The sequence below is a fragment of the Vulpes vulpes genome, chromosome 1 (genome assembly GCF_048418805.1).
Source record: "Vulpes vulpes isolate BD-2025 chromosome 1, VulVul3, whole genome shotgun sequence".
Lineage (NCBI taxonomy): Eukaryota > Metazoa > Chordata > Mammalia > Carnivora > Canidae > Vulpes > Vulpes vulpes.
Window position 1 is genome coordinate 152,844,388 of NC_132780.1, and position 25,338 is coordinate 152,869,725.

At 39.7% G+C, this 25,338-nt stretch overlaps 1 protein-coding gene across 27 annotated transcripts in view; it reads right to left on the reverse strand.

Moving 5' to 3' along the window:
• Positions 1–25,338, reverse strand: part of DST (dystonin) — a 479,832-nt gene that overhangs the window by 341,021 nt on the left and 113,473 nt on the right. For 18 of the 27 annotated variants that reach the window (XM_025991085.2, XM_072734513.1, XM_072734492.1 and 15 more), the window contains exon 4: positions 19,882–20,089. In XM_025991085.2, the coding sequence (XP_025846870.1) occupies positions 19,882–20,089 (208 nt within the window). Of the gene's footprint in view, positions 1–12,967; positions 13,538–19,881; positions 20,090–20,248; positions 21,208–25,338 lie in introns of those variants that run through there. The other 9 variants (XM_025991087.2, XM_072734622.1, XM_025991086.2 and 6 more) reach the window with 4 other exon arrangements.

Here is a 25,338-nt window from a genome sequence, read left to right on the forward strand (position 1 = left end):
AAACACGAAACACAAACCCAGTCATTCAAGAAGAACACACAGTGACAGGGCAGATGACAATTTAAAAACTTCTAAAAATAGCTCATTTGTACACACTTGAAGGCACCAAGTCTACATATCATTAATGCATGTGATGAGAACGAAAAAAAAATTTTAATGTGAATTTCTTCCAAAGTTCTACTTCAATCAACATTACAGATAAACCTAATCCTCCAAAGTACTACTTAATTCAGTACCATTAATAAACAGTAGTCTTAAAGATTAGCACAAGCAATGAAATACAAATGCAATCAATGATTTCAACCTATATCAAAAGCCCTGAAGACGTTTAAAAAAGGTTTTAAGGTTTTCAGGGATGCCTCACTAGCTCAGTCAGTAGAACATGTGACTCTTAATCTCAGAGTTGTGAGTTTAAGCCCTGTGTTGGGCTTGGAGCCTACTTTAAAAAAAAAAAAAAAGGTTTCAAAAGGAATCAATAATCATTTTTGAAAACAAAAACCAAAACCATGAATATGGTGAGTATTTCAAAAATTAATTTTTGGGGATCCCTGGGTGGCGGGAAACCGCTGCGCCACCCAGGGATCCCCGCCACCCAGGGATCCCCAAAAATTAAATATGAGATAAATGCCATAAACAATAAATGGTAAATATGTCAGAAAGTGATGTCAAGAATAAAAATACCATATCAGTATAAAATAATACATTCCAACCTAAAAATAACATAGAAGACCACAAATTTTCCTGTATCTATTACCATAAGGATCTAACATACTTGCTGGCACACAAAAGCACTCATTAAATATTTTCTAAATGAATAAATGATGACTTAATTCATTAAAGTGAGTATTATAGGAAGATAAGAAACCTTGGCAATCATTCATTTTAATTTATAAACCCATCCAAGTCTAGTTAGTTAGCATAAGAGTCAAGAATGGAAATCAGGTTCCTGATTATGAGTCCTTGCTTCCTTTATTGTTGAATTTCTAAAAATTTTTAAGTTAGGTATATATACAACTCAAGAATCCACTCAACCATGAATTAGGCAGTACCTCAGAAACAGTTAAGTGGCTTATATAATACATGACTTCTTTCTTATCTTGAAAATTTTTTATTTCTGAAGTTTGCAATTAGGTCAAAAGATATCAATGTAATAACATTAACCAAAACCCACCATGATACAAAACTGCTTAAAAGGTTTCATGACATCGTTTATCACAATACATAATGGAATATATGCATCAGTCATTAGAAATGTTAATGGCATTAGAACATGCCATGATGTATTAAATGAATAAGCAGGATACAGAACTTTACAGTGATCCCATGAATTTTTAAATGTTCTATATTAAGGAAAAAAAGAGGAAATGGGAAAGGGAAATATATATGAACATATAATGGAACTACATATTATTCATATTTTGTACATTTCTTTATTTCCCAGAAATGTTAATCAGTTTGTATCAGTTATTCTCTCACATTTCCCCAAGTACTTACACAGTTCTTCCTTTTCCATTGAGTAATACAAAAATTACACCTTTAGTCAATAGGATAGTTCTTCTGTCGAAATGTTAAACCCTGTAATTTTATAAGCCGCTTCTAGTAACAACGGAAATAAAGGAAAATGGAATTTTTCCCTCAAGTAACTAAATCCTCAAAAGCTAGCAATAGAATTTCTTGCTAAAGTTTATGGATTATGGACAGCCCAAAACCATGTTAAACAAAAAGTTTATGGATTATAGATAGCCCAAACCTACATTAAATAAACAATAAATCAAAATATGGACATCTGCCCATCCCAGAACATATTCAGTGGCTATTTACTTCAACAGAGAATATTTACTTCTCATTAGATATATTACTTATAATCTATACTATTAATGATAACTTTGTATATTAAGATGGGCCACAATTATCTATAGTGGAGTGCTCTCCCAACCAGCTGTCAGAGGACCAAGATTCTAATCTCCAGTCAGCCACTGCATCTATGCAATCATAGGAGCCTTGGTTTCCTTGGCTATAATATAAGGGTACTGGCTCTTATGTTACTTGTCTGAGAGAGCTGTTATACGAATCATATCATATATGTAAAGATATGACAAACACATAAGATGTTGTACCTATTATGATTATCAACTTAATACAGAGTTTCCTACACCATGTTAAGAGTGTCTCATCCAATCTTTACATTTGCTGAATCACACCTTTAAGTTTTCACTGGGACGCCTGGGTGGCTCAGCGGTTGAGTGTCTGCCTTTGGCTCAGGGTGTGATCCCGGAGTCCTGGGATCAAGTCCCACATCGGGCTTCCTGCATGGAGCCTGCTTCTCCCTCTGCCTATGTCTCTGCCTCTCTCTCTCTCTCTCTCTGTATGTGTCTCTCATGAATAAATAAAATCTTAAAGGAAAAAAAAAAAGCTTTAAAAAAGAAAAGTTATTTTTCACTACTAAATCCTCAGATTTGATGATTTATATGTGGTATTAACAGAGTTCTTAAAAATAAATGATAAAATTCTTAACACTGATACCTAAAAATGAAATTTGTCTAAAGTATTGATTAAATCATTATGATAATAATTTTTCTACAATGCAGAGTGAATGAAACATGAGGTCATATTGTCCAGATGAAATAGTAAGGTCGAGAAAACTCTGATACCATCCAGCCCTCTACAAACACAAAATCTCCCTACTGAAATTCTGCTTTCCTTAAAATAGCCATCCAACCCTTGGATGCTCAGATTTCTTTTCTTTTGTGGCACTCACTTATAATGAGTAGAGCCGGTCCACCTTCCCCAACAAACTGCTCTTTGGGAGGCTAGAGTCTTATAACCCTAAGTGCCTCTTCCTTCTGCAGGCCGTAGTTCCTCTGCATACTTTTTAAGCATAAGATCAATAAATATTTAGAATTAAACTACATATTCAATTCAGTGAAGATCAATTTCTTCTGGCCTCAAGTGCTTTGTCCCTTCTCAGTTTTTCTAGGTATATACTCAGTATAAAATGTAATGAAGCTGGGGAAAATGTATGTTAAAGGTAATTTGTTCACTTGAAGCGTCGAATCAATTTCTGACTAGAAATACGAGGCTGGAAACAAGGCAGCATGAATGTTTTCAAAGAAATGCTAATAACAAAAGTATTTCAATTCTATTTTATTATATTAATTCTACTAAAGCACAAATTTAAATTTCTATATAGTATTCTATATGGAAAAGGATGGAAACTAAGTGTATTTCTGTTTTTTCACAAGAACAGTATCCCTGAATTTTGCTTTCTATAACTTAGAATTCTTCAATCCTTCTTTTCTTCCAAAATATATCAAAGAAAAAATATAAGGATGACAAATTATATGAAGTAGCTATACTGTTACTGCTTCTGAGATTGCTTTGAGGATAAAATCACATTGCAAAGGCCTTCATAACCATAAACCCCCCGTTATTGGGATTATAAAATCCATACTATATGCAAAATCAAACTCTGAATTTCAACCACTCAGTTTTTTTAACTACTAAGTATTTCAATATTTTCTAATTATTAGTATGTAGATAAAATTATAAAGATCACAAAATTATAAAGATCGTTCACCTTTCCTCCCCTAGCAAAGGTAGTCATTGATGTTCCAGCATTCATAAATGCTCACAGTTTGTGGCTTTTCTAAAATATGCTAAAGGAAAAAAATCAGATAATTTTGTTCTACCTCTTAACTCAAGTGGTTTTAAAACTCAAATATGATCACTTTTGGTAAAAGCACTGTCTTCGGTCTAAAAAACAAATGCAAACCTTTGTGTTCTTAGATATTATATACATAAATTAATACACTCAGGCTATAATCAAATTGCTAAACTTGCCAAAAAAATTAAAACCGACAACCATCTATTTAAACTACTTCTGGTTACATTTTAAGTAAGTAATCCAATATTCTAAGAGTTTAACTTTCAAATGTTTTGCAGGACATGGACTACTAATTTCAGTTTATCCTTAAAATAGAACAGATCAACTAATTTTAGACTCAAGTGCTATAAAGCATCATAGCTGCCAACCAGCTGGATACCTGAATCGCAGCAGCAGCATATGCTGATATACTAAGCAAACTGTCAGCTGAACTCTGAGCCACCGCATGCAATCCTATGAAGTAGCTACAATAGTCAATGCATATACCCAAAACAAAATAGCACTTAAAACCAGTATGACTGGGGCACCTGAGTGGCTCAGTGAAGCATCTGCCTTCAGCTCGGGTCACAATCCCAGGATCTATCCCAGGATCCTGGGATAGAGCCCTGAGTCAAGCTCCCTGCTCAGAAGGGAGCCTGCATATCCTTCTGTCTGCCACTTCCCCTGCTTGTGCACTCTCTGTCAAATAAATAAATAAAATCTTTAAAAATATATATATATGACTATGGGAAAGGAAATAATCAGTACCTTATTTAAATAGTATATAATATGCAATGGTTTAGAAGTGTCAAAAGGAGGTAACAGTATAAAAAGTTATAAACCATTCGCAAAACACATATCTGATAAAAGACTATTATCTAAAACATACAAAGAATTCTTAAAACCCAACAATAAGAAATCAAACAATCCGGTTAAAAAGTGGGCAATGGAATGCCTGGGTGGCTCAGTCTGACTCTTGACGTCAGCTCAGGTCATGATCTCAGGGTCATGGGACCCAGCCCCATGTTAGATTCTGTGCTCAGTGGACAGTCTGCTTGAGATTCTCTCCCTCTCCCTCTGCCTTCTTTCTTCAGTCTATCTCAAATAAATAAATAAATCTTAAAAAAAAAAAGTGGGCAAAAGATCTGAATAGACATCTCACCAAAAGAGATAGACAGATAGCAAATAAGCATATGAAAAGATATTCCACATCATTAGGGAATACAAATTAAAATAATTCAATGCCACTACACACCTATAAAAATGATTAAAATCCAAAACACTGATGACATCCACCGCTGGTGAGGATGTGGAACAACAGGAACTCTCATTCAATGCTAGTGGAAATGCAAAATGGTATAGCTTCTTTGAAAGACAGATTAGTAATTTATTATAACGTAAACAAAGCCTTACCATATGATCCAAGAGTTTTACTCCTAGGAATTTACCCAAATGAGCTGGAAACTTATGCCCGTATAAAACCCTGCACACAAAAATTTATAGCAGTTTAATTCATAATTGACAAAATTGAAAGGAAGCAAGATGTCCCTCAATAGATGAGTAGATAATAAACAAACTGTACATCCGAACAATGGAATATTATTCAGCATAAATAGAAATGAGCTATCAAGCCATGAAAGGGCATGGAGGAACCTTAAATGCCTACTACCAAGTTAAAGAATCCAGTGTGAAAAGGCTACAACCTATATGATTCCAACTATGTAACATTCTGGAAAAGGTAAAACTTTTCAGTAAAACAGTAAAAAGGTAAAACAGTAAAAAATCAGTGGTCACCAGAGGTTCAGGGGTTGGGAATGATGCATGGGTAGAATGCCAAGGATTTGGGGGCAGTGAAACAATTCTGCAGGACGTTGTAATGGTAGACCTGTGACACTTGCACTGGTCAAATCTCACAGAACTGTACAACACCGTGAACCCTAATGTAAACTATGGGTCTTCGTCAATAATAAAATATCAATAGTGGTTTATCAATTATAACAAATGTACCACATCAGTGCAAGATATCAAGAGGGGAAACTCTGGAGGGAAGGGAAGGGACAGATTACATGGAAACTCTGTACATTCTGCCCAATTTTTCTATGAACCTAACACTGCCCTCAAAAGTAGTCTATTCACTAAAATAAAAAAAAATTTAAAAAGGCCACTGGCCTAAGAGGAGCCAAAGGACTTTCGTTCTTGGGTCTACCTCATTCACTATATAATCTCTCCAATTCAAAATACTTCATATGCACTACTTTATCCCACAATCATGAACCCAGTTGAGGTAGACCTGATGCATCATACCTCTCTGGTTAATAAAGGTAGTATAAAATAAGCCACCAAGTAGTAGTATTTCATACCAAGAATCAAGAATACAAATTGTCACACTGGCATGGCCAGATAGAGAACTCTAACACTGAAAATAAGGGCATGTTTTAATTCACTGGGACAATAGTATCTTTGTTTAATGCCTTTAATACCAGGATTCACTGAGAAATATTTTCACCCACTAGAGAAAAATCAGGACTTTGTCAATTCCCTTTCACGATTCTTTCCAGGAAACATTTCAGGCATTTATCAAAGCAGCCACATTCACTGATGACATTTACAAAACTTAATTCGTTTCAAAATCTCCTCAACCAAAATACACATCAAAAATGTTCACATTAAAATTTTATTTTCCTTTCATGGATATCTAATAATTAGAATTTATAATCCAGCTAAGATATAATAGTTCAAGCTCCAAAGTCTATTTAACATTTGAATTGAAATAAATCTCTATAAATTTTAAACTATTAATTTTAATTTCATGCATCCATTTAACACATCTCAAGCAATCTTAGCATTAATCAAAATTATGATCTTAATAAAAAATCTTCATAAAAACAATTTCTGCAACATTTACCAGTCAATGCAATGAAATTCAAAATATATAGTTTATGTCGAATATACACTTTATGTTCAAATGCTACAAGCACCACTTATAGCTGTATGATCTCAGGAAAATTAACTGCTCTAAGATTCAAGTTCCATATTAGTAAAATGGCAGTAGTTGTAGCCTAGATAAAGAGTTATAAGAATTAGAAACCATACATACATAATTCATTCGCAATACCCAGCACTGTCTGGCATATAGGTAGGTGTATAAATGGCAGCTATTATCTTTAACTATTTTCAGTTAAAAATTAAAAGCTGAATCCATAAACTTAAGGATAGCTTAGAACTTTTACATGATCACATAACCACTGAACTTCTCATATACCAAACAAAACTGACTCTACAAATCTCAAGTTTATGCAGGAAAAAAAAAGAGGCTTTTTTGAAATAAAACTAAATGAAAAAACTTATTGAAGTATATTGCAATATTTGGTTTTTAATCACTTACCTTTGTAGTTACCACTACAAAGGATTTAAGATTTTATTTATTGGGCAGCCCAGGTGGCTCAGTGGTTTAGCACCTGCCGTCAGCCCAAGGGCCTGATCCTGGAGACCCGGGATCATCCAGTCCCTCATTGGGCTCCCTGCATGGAGCCTGCTTCTTCCTCTTCCTCCATATTCGCCCATTTCCATCTTCCTACAACGTCTATGACTCCCCTCTCTAAAACTTACTGTGCACTTTAGCCAAACATTCAAAATGGACTCTGTGGTTATGCTAATGAAATGGAACGGTCACACTAGTCTTTCCTCTTGAGCTTTCCTCCCTGGTACCTTCACTTTCCTCACAGGGTAAAATCCCATTTGAACTCAAGTACAAAACTTTCCCCAACACCCAATCCAAGCAGAATTATTTGCTTCCTCTTCTGAAAGAGATAAGAATAGGTTGAAAAATAATGGCAAATAAAATTGCATCAAAGAAATAAACCAATAAATAAATAAAAGCCTCATTTGATCTCTTACAGAAATAGTGACGTACGTCAGCAGATAGCTGCCTGAAATTCCTCTTTGGAAATAGGTAGCGTGTGTAATCGCTAACTTATCAAGAGCTGAGAAGTAGACACTAAGTCTTTATTTTGCAAAAGCCATTACAGACAGAAATGTCTCATGTAACAGAAGTATCTGAGTTTCTTTTCAATTAATAAAAAATACTAAACATTCTAATGTTCAGTACAAATCTTCTCACTGAATTCATTCATCAGACATAGATAATCTTACAAGTTTTTGTACTCAGTTGTGGAACTAAAACAGAAAGGGACACATGACAGCCTAGATACTCCATCTTCTTGTCACCTCTACAGCTTCAGATGTTTTTATAGTCTCCAATTTCATGAAGAAGACACTTTGAGCAAACAGTCCAGCTCCCCAAAGAGCTAAGCTCCTGGGCACACATGACCCAAACACAGAATTTTCTTTGCCTGGCTACAGAGTAACCATAAAACAATACGTTGTTCCCACTGCCTCTCTTTAGATGTCATTTATTGCCTACAATCTTCACTGAGCCAGATAATAAGGCACTTCCAAACTGCTTAAATAAAAAATTTTCAAAAGCATAAAGCTTTTTTAAAGTCCCTAAGCAAATAAATGTTGAGATAACTACAAAAGTCTAAATCAGAACAAAAGAAACTAAAGAAGCATCAGTCTGCTATTTTTGGTTCAAAGTTAAATTCACTAACAATATCTAATAACTGCTTACATTCCTGGAATGATATGTGTTCCTTATGGTATGAAGCAATGATTAAATCCTCTGGCCAATTTAAATCCTTATTATTTGGTAAGAAATCACTTTCAAACCCATGTTGTAACATTATAAAACATTCAACTGTGTCATTTTGAAAATCCTTAGAGACTTCAATAGAGCTTTCAGATATTCTCTTAAACTTTAGCAAAGTCAAATATATTGTGTTAAGGTTGTTAACACGTGTCCAAACTTTAAGCTTCCGCTTTTAGGGCAAACACTTTATCCTCTGTGTGCTAGAGGGTTGCAACCCTATATCCATTTTTGCCTTACACTTTAACCAACAGAACTTCAACTACAATCAAATGGGTACTTTCCTAGTCTGGTGGAGTAGGCCTGTGAGACAGGCCTGGCCCTGTAACCATTCTGGCCAGTGAGACACAAGTGAGAGTTACTAAACGGCTTCTAAAAAGACTCTTTAAAAGGAAACTGACTCAACTACTTTGCAGTTTCTGTCCTTTGTCTTTGCAATTTTCTTCCTTTTAAAAAATATTTATTTATTTGAGGAGGGGAGGAACAGAGGGAGAAAGACAAGCAGACTCTGTGCTGAGTGTGGAGCACCATGCAGGGCTTGATCCCCCATCCCTGAGATCAGGACCTGAGCCAAAATCAATAGTCAGATGTTTAACTGACTCAGCCACCCAAGTGACCCTGCAATTCTTCTTCTTCCATATGGAAGTAAGGAGGACTAGAAGAAGAACAGCCATCTTGTGAAGACAGAATTCTTAACAGCCACTGAGAACTGGCAAAGCAACAAAATAGAAGTTCGAGTCCCTTTGGTAAATAGAGGCCCCCTACAACGCCGGTCTGCCTACCTGCCTACCACAGCTTTTCAGTATCCGAGACGAAGAAACACTATCATCTGTTTTCTTTACAAAAAAACAAATACAACCTTAACTAACACTCATTACCAGATTATACCCATTTCATTTGTTAAAAGAAAAGAAAAAGCCCTAACGCTGTTGTAACTAGCTATCATACTATCATGATGCAGCACAGTTAAAGTTCACTTATTACACAACAGACTATTACATTAAGCCATGAGCAGAGCATGAGCAGATGAAATTTGAAATCAAGTTTTTCAAAATCCTGGAAGCCAAGTGAAAAACCACTAAGCAAAATCATCCAAGGCTATACAGTATGAAGGGGGGAAATCTTCCCAGAAAGCTTTACACTCCAAATGGCACCAGAGTTGGTTTACACAGTAAAATGACAGGATTTTTCCCAACCACACATCTATGCAGGCCATAAATCAGAACTGAAAATGAAAACTACAGGTGTATACTCAGTATACACCTCAGTATACTCAGTGCCTTTGGTCACCAAGCACATAGGCAAAATTGCATAGCCCTGAGAGAAGGGACTAAAGCAATGATTAAGTTTTCATGGGGGGAAAAATGCCTTTCTTTCTAAATAATCAAAAGAATTTTTTAGTGATGTTCTAGACAAGTAACAAATCTTCTACTTAGCTTTCACAGAGAATGACATTGAAATGCTTTTTACAATTGTCTGGGGATAATTGATTCATTTCCAGATCAATGGGAAAAACATCCATTTTGTGGGATCAAAATAATACACCTTCTTTTTAAATTAAATCTAAAATGTATAATATAAAATTTATTGGGTTCACATTAATGATGTCATTTTCACACTTAACATCCTTTTCAAAAAGGACCAATGTGTTGAGAAAATTAAATCTTCCAATGACAGAAAAGCAGAATTTCATAAAGTGCCAGCTAACTAATATTAATAATACAAAACATACAATTAAATAAAATAACAGTATACAGGTTAGGTGCCTTGCACTGACCAAAACAAAACAACAAAAACCCAAGAGGAATAATTCTGTCCTTTTGTGCTAAGCTACTAATAAACATGTTCTGTATTACACGGTAAATACACTAGATAATCTAATACATAAAAGAAAGTCATTGACATGAGCAATTTCTAGCATAAACAATAAGTAAACATGTCTTATTTGTAAAGAAATGCTTTACTCACCCTGACTGTGCTATCAGCTGCGGTAATGTGATTTTTTTTAATGAGATATCCTGAATATTCTGGCTATGAATATGTCTTATAAGAGGACTAGAATATGAATTAGAGTACTCCACTCTTCTCTGCAGCAAATAGTTCTGTGTTTTTCTAATTCAGCAAATAGTTGCCTATTTTCACTCAGAAGTAATAAGGCAAAGCAAGACACAAGACCACACCATCTGTAATTAGGGCTCACTCACTTGCCACTACTGTTTTCTACAAAGAGCTAGGATGGAAGTCCTTGCAAGGCCATCTGAGGACTAAGCCTAACAAAACTCTCAACTTCTAAATCTAATACTCATAACTGCTGACAGTATAGATTATTATAATTCTACGTTTTGACAACAGACAAATTTTGAATTTGTCCCAGCTGACTCTACCACTTACACTATTCAACAGCTGGGGCATATGATAACTTGGCAACCTGATAATACTCTAACTGAATGCAAACTCATTCTGTAACCAAGGAACTTTGTCAGAAATAAAAATTCAAATAACCTCTCTTAAGTTCAAATGGGAATGTGAAATGTTTGAACAATGCATGATTTCAGAAAATGAGCAACTGTACTTTGAAAGTTTAGTGAACTGACACTCCCTATTCAAAGCCTACAATTCTTTCCTGATTAGATCAGCCCCCATAGCAAGTCATCAGGATAATAAGCATTATAGTGAAGTCATCGTATTGGATACTGATGGGAAATCATAACTGGCTTCAAAACACATTGGGAAACAATGAGTTTCCCAGGTCCCCAGGTTTACATATAACACACAGGCCAATATTCTTTCCTTTCCAAAACAAAATAAAACATAGAACATCTATAAAGCCAAGTACAAACTGATGACCTAAGCATTTTAAAACCACAAAGAAAACGGAGGTAACAATACTCACTTTTTCAGTGAAATTTTGGACTGTATGTTGGAAAAGTGTATATTTAAGTGCTATGATGACCATATCATTAAAATGAAGTGTAGTGAGAACCACAATTGCCCTCAGATCTTTAATTTTCTTTTATTTCAAAAGGCAATAGAAACAAGCTTTTAAAGAATGTCTACCTCCTCAAGACAAGTCAAAGCAGCACTTCAGTTATTGTTTTCCAAGTCACCTGTTATCACTCACATATCACTGAGGTAAAACTTGATGAGACAAAAATTCATACAGCTACAATTTTTTTCAAAAGTACAAAACGTATATACTTCAGAACTTCCAGACTTTTTGCTTTTGGATTTTAAAGAGTATAGGTGTGTGTCTTCAGTAAGGTTTACTAGTCTGTATTGCAATATTTTTCATTTTTAATGTTCTGGAGACAATTAAGAACCTTATTTTAAAATGTAAAAACAAACATAAACATGAGTATATTACACACACACACACACACACACACACATAAATGCTACCGATGTGCTTTAGTCTAAAATACCATTGCACTTGCTCAGTGGCAGTATTATACACAATAGAGTCTTGGCACAAAGGAATTCTGATTGTGCTGTTTACAAAATTCTACATGGATTAAAAGAATGTCAATAATAAACATGTCCTAGAAAGATAAAACATATTTCTGGGTGGATTTTAAGCAGTTTGGAGATTTGGAATTGTTCAATTCAGAATTTTATATTTCAACTTTCTGCAAACAGAAAACTAATGCATGTCATTTTTAACCATATAATCCCCATTCAATTTACAGGAGTAGAGTTTCTTAAGGCCAAAGCAAATATTCAGTAGATGCAAAACCATCAGAATTCAAATATGAATTAGGCCACTATTAATATATTAAGGCTCTGTGAGCTAGCCGTGGGTGTGGAGTGTTTTGGTCTCCTTACTGTGTCTCTTGTCTATACACACTGAAAAATGATTTCCAGAGACAAAAAGACACTTTAAAATGAGATGGTCCACTTTGTCTAACATTATATTTAACTATACAGTCAAAGTAAACAATAAAAAATTTATGATGTTGGTATAGAATTTCCCGAACATGAAAAATCGGCAGAAAAGCATCTCAAAATAGAATGCTTTACAATTAAATTTACAACAGACGCTGACTTAAGGCTTTCATCGTTCACACAATCAAATAATTTTTATGAATCATAAGAACAGGTATATAGTCACAAACCACAAACATTTTTCCAAATAAAATCATTCTAAAAAAAGAAATGATTTGGCGATGCTTTCGGTGGTGAAACAGTCCATTTATTTAAGAACCCAAGCACCTTATTTTACAGTCAACCAGTATCCCATGCAAAGCAAGAGCAGCAAACAGCAATGCCTTAGTAATCCCATGGAGAATTAATCGGCAGCCACCCTCCCAGGAAGAATTATGATTATGCCTAGTGCTTAAGAGCTCCTACAAGGGAGAGAAAATGCCATGTATTTGAAACCCAAACCCCTTCCCCCCACGCCACAGCCTATCCAAGGGCGTCTCCAGACCATCGCCCAACCCACCACCCTCTCTGAGTTGGGGTCACTAAATCCCATTCTAAAAGACCTGGTCCGTTGCCAAGACTGGTCCAGACACCTGTTTACCTGTGCCCAAGCAGCAGTGGCTCCGGTTAAGCAAAGATAACGGTTACCCGGCTGGTGCGTGCCAAGCCCCGCAGCCGGGGCACGGAGCGCCACGTACCTTTGTACCTCTCCAGGACATCCTCGTAGGCCTGGAGGTACTCCTGCTCCTCCACGTACAGGTAAGCGGCGGGCGAGAGGTACCCCGCCATGCCGAAGTTGACCTAAGCGATGACTGGCCAATTCCCCTTTCCCCCTCCTAACCCGGGGGAGTATGGTAGTCAGCGACACGCAGCCTGGGGAACTGGGAAAGCGGAAGGAGCGCAGGCTGGGGGAGAGCGCTGCAGCCGGAGGCGCCGGGGGGCGGGGGGCGCCGGGGGGCGCCGGGGGCCGGGGGGCGGGGGGCGCGGGGCAGGCGGAGGAAACGCCCGGGCCCGGCGGGCTGCGGGCTGCGGGCCGAGTCCCTCTCAGGTTTCAGCAGCGGCAAATCTCGGCGAGCCCGGAGGCGGCGACGAGCAGCGCCACGCCACGCGGAGGAGCCTGGAGCACACTGGGGACGGGCGCAGGGCGGCAGGCGCCGGGACCCTCCGCGGCCAAGGCGGCCGCCCCCCTGGCCCTGCGCTGCGCGCCTGCTGCGGGCCCGGCCGAGGCCGCGGCGGCGGCGGTGCGGGAGGACCGGCGCGCTGCCTCCGCCCGGGATGCTGCGCCGCGCATCTGCGGCATTTCCTGGCCGCCGCGCCGCAGACACTCGCCCGCGCCCCCGGAGAGGCGGGGGGGGCGGGGGGAGGGCGGAAGGGAGGGGGCAAGCGCGGCGGTCAGCGCCCGGGCTGGCTCCGCTCCTCCCTCCGGGCAGGGCCCGGCGCCCCTGGGCCCCCTCCGCGGCCCGCCCACCCGGGGAGGTCTCGCGGCCAAGCACGCCCACCCCCGGACACTGGCCGGCCAGCCCGGATCCCCAAGGGTGAGGTTTCTATTTGGGACCCACAACAGGTGCCTGGGAAACAAAGCCGCAGATCGCGGTCACCGAGGAGCGCAGCCCCCACCCCCACCCCCACCCCACCCCCACGGGCAGAGCGGTCCGCCGCTCTCCCCAGGGAAGGGATGGCGGGAAGGGTGGAAAATACTCGGCTACGGCGCTTATGCACGGAAGGACTCCGGTCACTCAGCGGCTGCACGGGGCGGGGGAGGGACCGGGTCCTTGCCCCGGGCACATCTCGGGGACCGGGCGGCGCGGCCTCTGCAGGTGGCCCCGCGCGTCAGGGCCTGACAGCCTGGAAGCTAGTGCGCCTGCGCGCCCGCGGCCCAGCCCTCGGCCCCTCCCTTCCGCCCCCCAGAGCGGGCCTGCGCATCTGCCGCTGCGCTCCCGGGAGCCGGCCACAGCCCGGCAGGTCTCAAAGCCCGGGATTACCGTGTCCCCACCCCCGCCCCTTCTCTTTACCCATTATTCATTACACACAGTACTGGTATCCACTGAATTTGCGAAAAACGGATGCAATTCCCTGAACTTGGGAATGTCGTACACTGAAGTGGTGAGCTTCAAGGGTACTCAGACACATAAATGGATGTTTAAGAATACTACTGAAGCCAGGCTACCTTGGATGGCATCTCGCCTCCCGACTGTGTGGCATGGCCAAGTTTCTTACCCTCTCTGAGCCTCTCTTCATCAGTAAAATGGGGATAATAGTGCCTACCTACCTTATAAATTTGTGGCTTAGCTATTATTATTAATAAATAAATCAATGCATTGTTGACCATCTGACTTGACAGCTTCATCTTTTGCCCACATCTTCCCTATTTCTTCCTTTCATATGTGCTGACTTTTTGTCCTTGATTTTTTTCCCCCTTCAGTGTTGTGAATCTGGACCATTCTCCATTAACTCTTTAATGGGGCTGAGTACTCCTTTTTTTTTTTAAGATTTATTTTTTTATTCATGAGAGACACAGAGAGAGAGAGAGAGAGAGAGAGAGAGAGAGGCAGAGACACAGGCAGAGGGAGAGGCAGGCTCCATGCAGGGAGCCCGAGGTGGGACTTGATCCCAGGTCTCCAGGATCACACCCTGGGCTGCAGGCAGGCGCTAAACCACTGAGTCACCCAGGGAACCCCGGGGCTGAGTACTCCTAAAAAAAAAAAAAACAAAAAAACAAAAAACTGTACACTCTTCAGAGAAAAAAAAAAACTTACTTGCTTGAGTTAGAATTGGAAATCTTTACTTCTCCTGAGCAATTGGCCTACTTTTGTTATTCCAAACAAAATAAGGCTGTATCTCTCTTTTCTATTCTGACCACTAGTTTATAATCTGAATTTGAGCCCATGTCCCACCAAGCCCTTAGGATCACTAATTTTCTTGCAACTTGGTATGCATTTATGTACACATTAGTTCATGAAGTAACAAGCACGCATTATTTGTGACACCTTCTTGAAATAAAAGAATTAGCAATTAGATCCCTAAAAGGTCACTCCACTTATAGACCACTCACATATATGAATCTTTCTCAAAGCTGTTTTATCTCCTTCACAATGAGTAGGGTCATTGAGGGCATAGTCTGAGGCTCCATCAGAGACTGAAACCCAGTAGTATCCAGTTTTGTAAACATGATCAGTGCACTCTTAACTGATTTTAACTCTCCTTTTAAAGGAGAGTGAAAATGAACAGCAGCAGCATTGGAAGTTTTCTGTAAAAACAGCCTTTGCCCATGCATTCTTAGAATGGTAATATTGGGTCAATCTGCTGATAATAATAGACTATTCCATGGCAAAGCAGCAGTTAAGCAGAGCAGTTAAGAGGCTGGCCTCTGGAGTTAAGAATACATGAATTCAAATTAGAAACCCACTACTTCCTAGTTGTATGACCTTGGGAAGAATCTCTCCCTTTCTCAGCCAATTTCTGGACTGAAAAATGGAGAAAAAAAAAAGAAAAATGGAGAAAATAATTATACCTACTTCATAAGGTCGTTGGGAGACTAAATGAGATAATGTAGTAAGTGCTTATAAGAGCATCTAACCATGGTGTGCCTGGTAGCTCAGGGGTTAAGCAACTAACTTGGTTTCAGCTTGGGTCATGATCTCAGGGTCTTGAGATCAAGCCCCACATTGGGCTCCATGCTTAGAGTGAAATCTGCTTGAGATTCTCTCTCTCCCTCTGCCCCTCCCCCCTGCTCATGATGTCCCTCTCACTCTCATTCAAATAAACAAATAATTTTTAAAAATAAATAGGAGCATCTGACCATCAGCAAACTATCATGTATACAGCATTTACCACGTGCCAAAGAATTTGCAAAACATTTTGCACTCACTACTTTATTTACTCACCACAGCCATGACCCTTTAATAGAGAAAACAAAGCTGAGAAAAATTCAAAAATTGCTGAAGAAAATACAACTGGCTAGTGATAGAGGGAGAATTAAAATCCAAGTTTGCCTGAGTCCAAAGTCTGACTCTGCTAAGATCCTTCAATTCCAACTTTAAAGAATTTGCACAGGACAAAAATTCATATTTTACAATAGCACCAATCACTAGCAAACCGTGTATCTTTACAGGCACTTCAAGACTAAAAAAACCCCATCTACTATATCCAGTAACTAAGAACAGCAGATCTATAGCTCTTATGTAAAAGTCACTTATACAATGGGTATTACAAAGCCCCATCCGTTACACCTTGTCATCTTTTCCTCACACTGACCCTGCAAGATAGGAAAGGTGTATAGTCTCTGATTTTAAAATGAGAACACCACTGTAAGTGCAAAAGCACTTTTAAAATTGTCAAGTGTGTCAGACATATGACACCATCACCAGTAAGACTCTCTGAAATGTAAACCTGATTATATCACTGCACTGCTGAGAAATCTTTCGGTAATTCCCCAAATGGTCCAATCTCCTCAGTATGGCACACAGGCACCTTTACAATTTCTGCTGTTCTCTACCAAATCCCATGCTCTACTATGCATATTACTTGAAATTTCCATTTAGACACATCTCCCTATCTTTGTTCTCCAGTTCCATCCCTCCAAAGTGGCATTCCTTTTCCCCCTACTCCCATCAAGCTCTTCAAATCTCACCTCACTTGACACTTCCCCTCAGAAGCCTCTCAGGAACCTCCCATGCCTCTCTTCCCTGTCCACGTTAGACTTTCCTCTGGGATCTTTTTATGTTAGGTACTTATACAGCCATAACAACGAATCCCTCCCACCGCATTATAAATGTCTAACAATACATCCAGTTATTATATTGGACTGTAACTTCTTTAAAAGCAAAACTATGTGCTTTTCTTCCATTTATCCCAGGGGCTCAATCAATATTTATTAAATGTGAATGAATTAAGGTATCTCACAGACCATATGGTTTTTTTGACTCTAGGCATTTTCATGTTCAATTCTATTTTTATGACCTTAAAAACAAATAAAATAGTGGACTTCCAACTCCTTTGTTACTAAACAGTGAACACTATGGACATCCTCATACCATTTCTGAACCTCATCCCACCTCTTCCTAGGGATGAATTTTTAAGATGGGGTGAGTTTCAGGCAGAGTGTGAAAATGTCTAATAAAGTTAAAAGTCAGAATCTTTTAATGGTATATTTTCAGGGCACCTGGGTGGCTCAGTGGTTGAGCGTCTGCCTTCAGCTCAGGTAATGATCTCAGGGTCCTGGGATGGAGTCCTACATCCCTCTGCTTATGTCTCCCTCTGCCTATGTCTCTGCCCTCTCTCTCTTTCTCTCTCTGTCTCATGAAAAAATAAATCTTTTTTAAAAATGGTGTATCTTCAAACTATCCACAGCATCAAAATCCCTCAGAAACCCTGTTCCCTTATCTTCCCACCAGGTGATGTGATGAACTTATTGAAACATAATATATCTGAATTTCATATTTTAGCCACATTATTATTAAACAGATATTTGAAGACCGACCTCCAAGTCTCTGCTCCCAAGATATTATTATGGTCTGTATAGAAAACAGCCAACATATCAATATTTATTTTAAATACAGAACACATTTCCATATTAGGGCTGCTTATTCTGTTTGTAGTTTTGTTTTGTTTTTTATTAATTTCTTAAAAGTATGTAACTTTGAGGCCTCAAGTGCATTAACAACTACTAACTTCATAGCAATCTACACAAATAACTCAATGCACATTTTATAACAAATGAGACCTGGCCCCTGCCCTCAAAGAGTCCACAGTCTATCCATGTCAGCATCCCCTTGTCCACTGCATCCCATCAGATGGATTCCTCCATTTCTTCCTCACCTACAGTGTGCACTGATGATTAGTTCCCCCAACTTCTCCCGACTTCCTGCCTGGTTGTTTTCCTTAATTTATATAATCTCATTCCTCCTGACAAACACCTGACCGGTCCTTCTCTCATAACCCCTTCCTGCACTACCAAAAGCAAAATATCCACTTCTGCCATCATTACCAAACCCCTCGGGTCAGAAACACCTTTTTCTTTGCACAAAAATGAACGGAACACAAGCATCATGTTCTGATGGGCCAAAGCTCCAAGTTCTCTCAATACCCTCCCTTCACCTGTCTTCCCTTCCTGCTGAGCCAAAGATGGGGTGCAGGCACTGTCTCGGTGCTTCAGACCTGCTCATGGAGGGGAAGGGTGGGGGAGTGGAGTCAGGACAGGTGTCTCAACAGGACAAGGAGTCAGGTCTCAGTGACTAAACACTTTTTAGTACTTGAGGAGGGTGGTGAGAGATAGGTCTGTCCCAGCTGTCCTGGGCCCGCCCTGCTTGCTCTCACTTGGCTCCCAGTCTGCCTCCTGGATCTTCCCTCCTCCCACCCTTTCCCCCATTCCACCCCTCCCCTTGAGGCCTGGAAGAGACCAGCCAGCATCTCACAACAGAAGCCAGAAGAAGCTCAAGGCTGTTGCCCCAGAAACCCAGACTAGAGAATGGCTGGCTGGGCGCTGTTTGTTTTTCCCGTAATCAGAAAATCCCACTGTGGGAACTGTAGGGGGAGTCTCTGCTGTAGTGACTGGAATCTGGACTAGTCCCCACCAGCCCCCTCAGAGAAAGAGAAAGTACCAACTTTGCATTGTAGTGGGAGGCAAAAGAAACTGAGTGGGCACACACCCACCACCCCAGAGTGAGAGTGGGTGAGTGGAAAGGAAAGGAGGCCAGATCCAGTGGCTGCAGAAACCAGCTCTGGAAAAAAACCTGACCTTTGGCCTTTGCAAGAGCCCCAAAAGGCTTAGTACATCCTGCCCATTACCATTCTGAGAGAGAGAAAATTATTGAGGGAACTGAAAAACAATCACCCCAGGAAGCAAGTCTCGTGCCCAGAACACATATGAAGAAACCACACAGGCACTGCAAGGTTGGAGGATTGTTTTCCTCAGTGTTCTCAGCTTACAGCTGGGTAAAACAAGCCAGTCCTTCTGGTTCTCTTTTACAGCCAGCGCAAGGGAACACCAGTAACAGAACAGAAACATTGGCACCTCCCCTATATTAATTAATCAGGAATGCATAATGGCTAAGCCCTCAAAAGCACCAGAGACAGAAAGCTGCTATGGACACATGACACTAATAGAGATGCTACATGAAAAAAAAAAATGGCATCCAAATTGTTGAGATTCCCTTTGCAATTCTGGGTACCAAACATCAGGAATCTACCCCCAGTTAAATCTGTAGAGCTCAGTGTCCCTGGGCAAAAAATGGAAATGAAGACAGCTTTCTCAAGGCTTCTAGCAAATACACTAGGAGTCACTGAGGTTAATACTTCCATAATGTCACAGTAGCTATGGCATGTAAATAGGAAAGTTTAATGCAGATGTCTGTAAATATCCCCTTGCATTTCAAAGGTATCAATCCATCCAACCAGAAGACAGGGCCAAACAGCTTAGTCACCAGCAGGCTGGGCAAACTGCTTTCTCAGATAGAAATCGGGCATAAAGTAAACATGGTCATCCTCCTCCCCCACCTTGAGCACAAATCTCTGCCCCGGGCATCAGCTCCCAGCTACGGCCCCTGCGGGGGCGCAGATGGGTGAATTTCCTTAACTCCCGTCCGGGCTTCATCCCCTCCCCGGATGCGCTTACCTGCTATCCTAAGCACTGCCCTCTCAGCGGGGTCCAGCACCGAGCCCCCGTGAATCTTTCTTTTTGATCTCTCATGTTTAGGCAAATTCCAGGGTAAGGTGTCTCCCGGAGCTGGAGATGCAGAGCCAGATTTCTGGCTGAAATCATCCTCATCGGAAAAATCCGCAGAGGAAGACATAGAGCAGCGATAGGACGCGTTCCCGGAACTCTACAGAGGATGACACAGAAAAAAGCGTTAACAGCAAAACACTCACATATGCTCATCGATTTCAACAGCCCCCTCCCTGCCCCCGAACTGAGTCTGGCATCCTGCACCATCCTCAATGCCGAGGGGATACACACACAAGAAATGAAACCCAGGGCTCACCATCTTTTCTTGGCCGCGTCTCCGACAGCAGAAACAAAACCCAGGCAGTCCCAATACATGGAAGATTTGCGCAGAAGTGTGTGGCCTGTGGTCCGGCCACCAGCTCACAAATGACTGGCCCAACAATGAAGCCAGAATCAACAGCCTTCCTGTTACAAATCTATAGTATTTGGCTCCCCCACCAGGACAGGAGAAACATTTTCCATTACTAGGCTGCTGGTTAATTCATTAATGCAACTAGCTCGAAGTTTCAAAAACAAAGCACAAATGCAGGATGTCGAGTCCCAGTTCCTTTCCGTTTCAGGTTGCCTCACCACTGGAGTCTCCCTTCTGACGAGTTTTAAACCCCTTCTCCTCTTTATTTAATTTGCTTCATGAGATTGAAGCAGGTTCCCAGAAAAGAGCAAGTAGGGAGGAATAGCAGATTCTGAGAAGAGCTGTTCTTAAGACAGGGAGAACACAAAAGACTGTTTTCAGAAGCCTAAGACAGCTCCAATAAACAAACATCTGAACTCAGTTGAGAGTTCTTCAGATAATTTAAACTTCTAGCAAAGTAACAGCTGCCAATAATGTAAATGAGGATGATGCAGTGCAGTGACAGGAAACAGCCCTTCTCAGCCCCTGGTCATTACACGGTGAAATGAGAAACAGGATGCTTCCACCAAAGCACTTTGCCTGAAGGTTAGTCCTCCCTTCATCCAGTAAGAACAAATCTGCAAGATCATATCTCGCATAAAAGGGTTCTATATTTCATACAGGGAAAAGGCACCAGATACTATTCCTGCCTTCTTTATGGAGTTGGGTTTGTGGAAATAAGGATATGATCTGCGCTGTGAACATAGTTAAATAAAGTACCAAAGGGAAATCTTCACTTTCCCATTTAGAATTCCACTTTGCTAAGTAAGATGCATTGCAAAGATGGCAAAACTGGTACAATTCAAATTCCTGCAATGTATCTTGCAGCCACAGATTCCTAAGAAGCAAGTTGCAGACAGGAATCAGTGAGGCATACTCCAATTTGAGCAAAAACACTGGGCTGCTCACAAAAGCAGTGGCTACTGCAGCAAAACAGGCTGTGTGAGCAACATCCCAAAGCACTCACCACAGCCTGTGAAACAAACTATAAGTGAATCAGGACTATTAATCTTGCCTCTGTCTATTCAGGCATGTTGTTACACATGGTCAACATCACAATTTTAAGATGCATAATATTCCCCACAAAGTTAAGCGTCTTAAGATTTAACTTTAGCTCTATTCTTTCCTCCAAAAAGTGGTCTTCCATTTTGTTTTACCTGAAATTTCATCACCTTGGCTAATTTATTTATTCAGATTTTGTGTGTTCGCCTCATGGCAATAATGTATGAGGCAGGCATGAAGTAAATAAATAAAATTGATTTTCTGTATTGTAGCTAGAGTCCACTGAGAATTGTGAGTGGTATTAAGTCAGTCACAGAATGCTATTATCAGCCTAATTTATTTTCCACGCTTTTTGGAAAATTCATCTTGAGCTCTCTGAGGTTGTTGTTTTGTTGGCTGGATCCATGAAAAAGGTGACATTCTTGAAGATTTTCGAAAGGGTATTGGGTTTCTTTGGTTGCCTTGTCTTCCTTGAAATGGCTTCCTACCTGTCCTTACTTAAGGTCATCCTTTATCTGTGAGATTATATTTCTTGTTGTTGCCTGCACAATTTCAGCAACTATAGTAATTTGATTGTTTATCTTTACAGATACACTTAGAGAAGAACTGCTAAAGAACTGCTCCTTCCAAAAACCACCGGTTATTGATTTTTATAGAGTAATTTTTTTTAATGGCCTGAGTCTCAGCTGATTGAACAGCAAGATGTGATTTATGCCATGACATAAACACCATTAATCACACGTAGCCAGATGGGAACAGTTACTACTCCTGGACCCAAGGGTGTTGACTGGGGCAGGCTCTAATCTGGTAGTGTCACTGGTAAACAGATAAGAAAGGAAAGAAGGAAAAGACAATCAGCAACACCTCTTTCAGCAATATATCATATGAAAATATAAAGGCAGACATACAGACCGACGGAAATCATACATATTTATATTTGGTAAAGTCTCCAAGGCTACATGATTCAAGCACTTTAAGGAAGTATTAGGGGTTTTTTTCCCATAATAATTTTCATGAACACTTTTAAAAATGTATGGAAATTATACACAATTAGGCCCATTTGAATCTTGAAAATTGAGAATGGATTTGAAAGAAGTGGCTTTAAAGGCGATCAATCCTATAAAACTGTTATATGCTTTATTGATTTGAAATGACTTGCCAATTCATGTCACTATCTTAGGGGCTGGAGTTTAAGAGTATGGTTCTCTCTTTTTTTGGAAAAAGCAAACATGTTCTCTGGCCCAAAATCCAGAGCCTCACCTTTGATATAGTGGGGCTTGCAAGGATAAGATGAAGGAAGAGGACTCTTGTGACCAGCAAAAGCCCCAAGATTTCTCTTGTTGCCTAAGGCTTGATTCCTATTAAAATATAAATATCTATGTCCATGAATAGGAGATTGGATAATTACAGTATATCCATATAATGAACTACAATGCAGCAATTAAACAGAAGTGTTATCAATCTACACTTAGCAAAATATAAAGAGTTCATACAGAATGATTCCTTTAAAAAATAATGTGTGTGTGTGCGTGTGTGTGTGTGTGTGTGTGTGTAGCTGGATAGATAGATGATTGATAAATAGGTAGACAGATGATAGGTAGATAGATAACTATTTACCAGTATGTAAACAATGGTTATCTCTGGGTGTTGACTAATATTATAAATGGATTTCATTTTATCCCTTGTAATTTTTTAATCCAAAACAAATACACAAAAAGACTAATAAAAAGAAAGATACTACGCCAAGAGTCAGAGAAAATAGCAAAGGCCCTAGGAATAAGTAACTATTTAACCAGTGCTTTTAAACCACTTGGGGCTCACAGGCACCCTGAAAAATTGAAGAAATCTATGGGAATGTCTTTCTAGAACAGAGCACATGGGCAAATATAAACAAACTTTGCATATGATTTTATGGGGTTCAATGACCCACTGACCCCAGGTTAAGGACTCCTACACCATCATCTGTCATCACCATTTGGCATTCACATTGAGAACAAGAGAAATAAGAAAGCACTGTGGAGTATGCAGAAAGAGAAGTAAGGGTTAATTAAAGAATAAAGACAAAGTTGGCCTAGGTCATAATATTAACATTTGGCCTTTTTTTTTTTTTTAATAAAGGGCAATGAACCATCTCTGGATTGATGCTGAGTCTCTAGAACCAAAAACACCAGGTTGTGAGGAACCTAAACACCCTGTATTGTGTCTCATTACAACCTAATGATTAAAGCAGTTTTAACAAGTGAATTAGATCACCAAAACTTTAAAATGACTTTCCTAATAGCCAGTACATTCACATGGTATAAAAACAACCCAAATTTCTTAAAGCCAAGATAATTACAGAATGTAACATTTTTAGAAGGGGAACTAAACAATAACTTCCCTAATTGAAACTCCAGTGGGGATCTGAGATAAGTACAATGGAACTGCCTAAATTGGAAACCGCCCAGTCTTAGCACCCTGATCTGCAGGAAAGTGCCAGGAAATTGTCTCTGCACTAGGCATTCTCTAAATGCAATGGAGAAACAAGTGCAGAGATAAGGGTTTGTAAAAGAGCCAGACTTTGAGGATCCCAGAAACTGAAAAGGTAATTTCCACAAACCCACATACCTATATTTTATGCATATTTATACATAAATATATCTCCAAAAATTTACCAAAAGATTAAAAACTAAAAAGCATGTAAAGAAACAATTAGGCAGGGGTGCCTGAGTGGCTCAGTCGGTTAAGCATCTGACTCTGGGTTTAGGCTCAGGTATAATCTCAAGGTCATGATCTCAAACTCACAAGATAGAGCCAAATTAAGGGCTTCACCTAGTGTGGAGACTTCTTGAGATTCTTTCCCCCTCCGCTTCTGCTCCTCCCCCACTCACACACACTATCTCTTAAATAAATAAATAAAATATTTAAAATAATGGGGCGCCTGAGTGGCTCAGTCAGTTAAGTTTCTGTCTGCCTTCTGCTCAGGTCATGATCTCAAGGTCCTGGGATGGAGCCTTCCTGCTCAGTGGGGAGTCTGCTTCTCCCTCTCCTCCTGCTCATGCTCTCTCTCACTACCTCTATCTCTGTCTCTCAACTAAATAAATAAAATCTTTAAAAATAAAATAAAAAAAGAAACAACTAGACAAATATGGATTGTGGGGCATTCAACAAAATAACTATCCTGCACTCTTCACAAAGATCAATGTCAAGAAATAAATGCGCCCCCAAGAACAGGGAATGTTCTAAATTTAAAAGAGAAATGAAACATAACAACAAACTCAGGAAACTTGATGAGATTCTATGCTTTTTTTAAGCTAAAAAAGACATGTTAGAGACAAATAGGAGCATCTGAACATGGATCATGGATTGTTTATCAGATATTACTGGAACTACTCTTAATTTTCTAAGGTGTGATAATGATATTGTGGTTGTATAGGAAAGAATCCTTATCCAGGAACACTTTATTCTTATCTTCCAGGCTGAAGAAAGTCATGATGTCTATACTTTTTTTCAATTGTTTTAATAAAAACAGAACTGGTAAATATAGCAGGAGCTTAACAGTAAGTATTTACTATATGACTTTCAACTTTTCTATACATTTGAATATTATCAAAATGAGGAGTCAGGAGGAAACACATAAACAAGACCTTTCTCAGTTTCTCTAAGTGTTGCTTAGGCCTGACTCCACAGCATCAAAATCCCGGGTTGCAAGTACACAGTGAGATTGTCCATCTGAGTAATTTCGCCTAGTAGTTCTTAACATACAATTAGAGAAGCGGCAAGAAAAAGGTGATGTGCTTGCCTCAGTCCTAAGCATAGCTTTAGATGAAAGGAAGAAAAAGGAGGCGCCACTGTTATTCATTTAATATACAATCCAATAAACATAAAGTTGGCTCAATACCACTTTTTTATATTTTACATAAACAAAAAGAAAGATATCAGAACTTTAAAAACATGAAAATCCATTTTTGCTT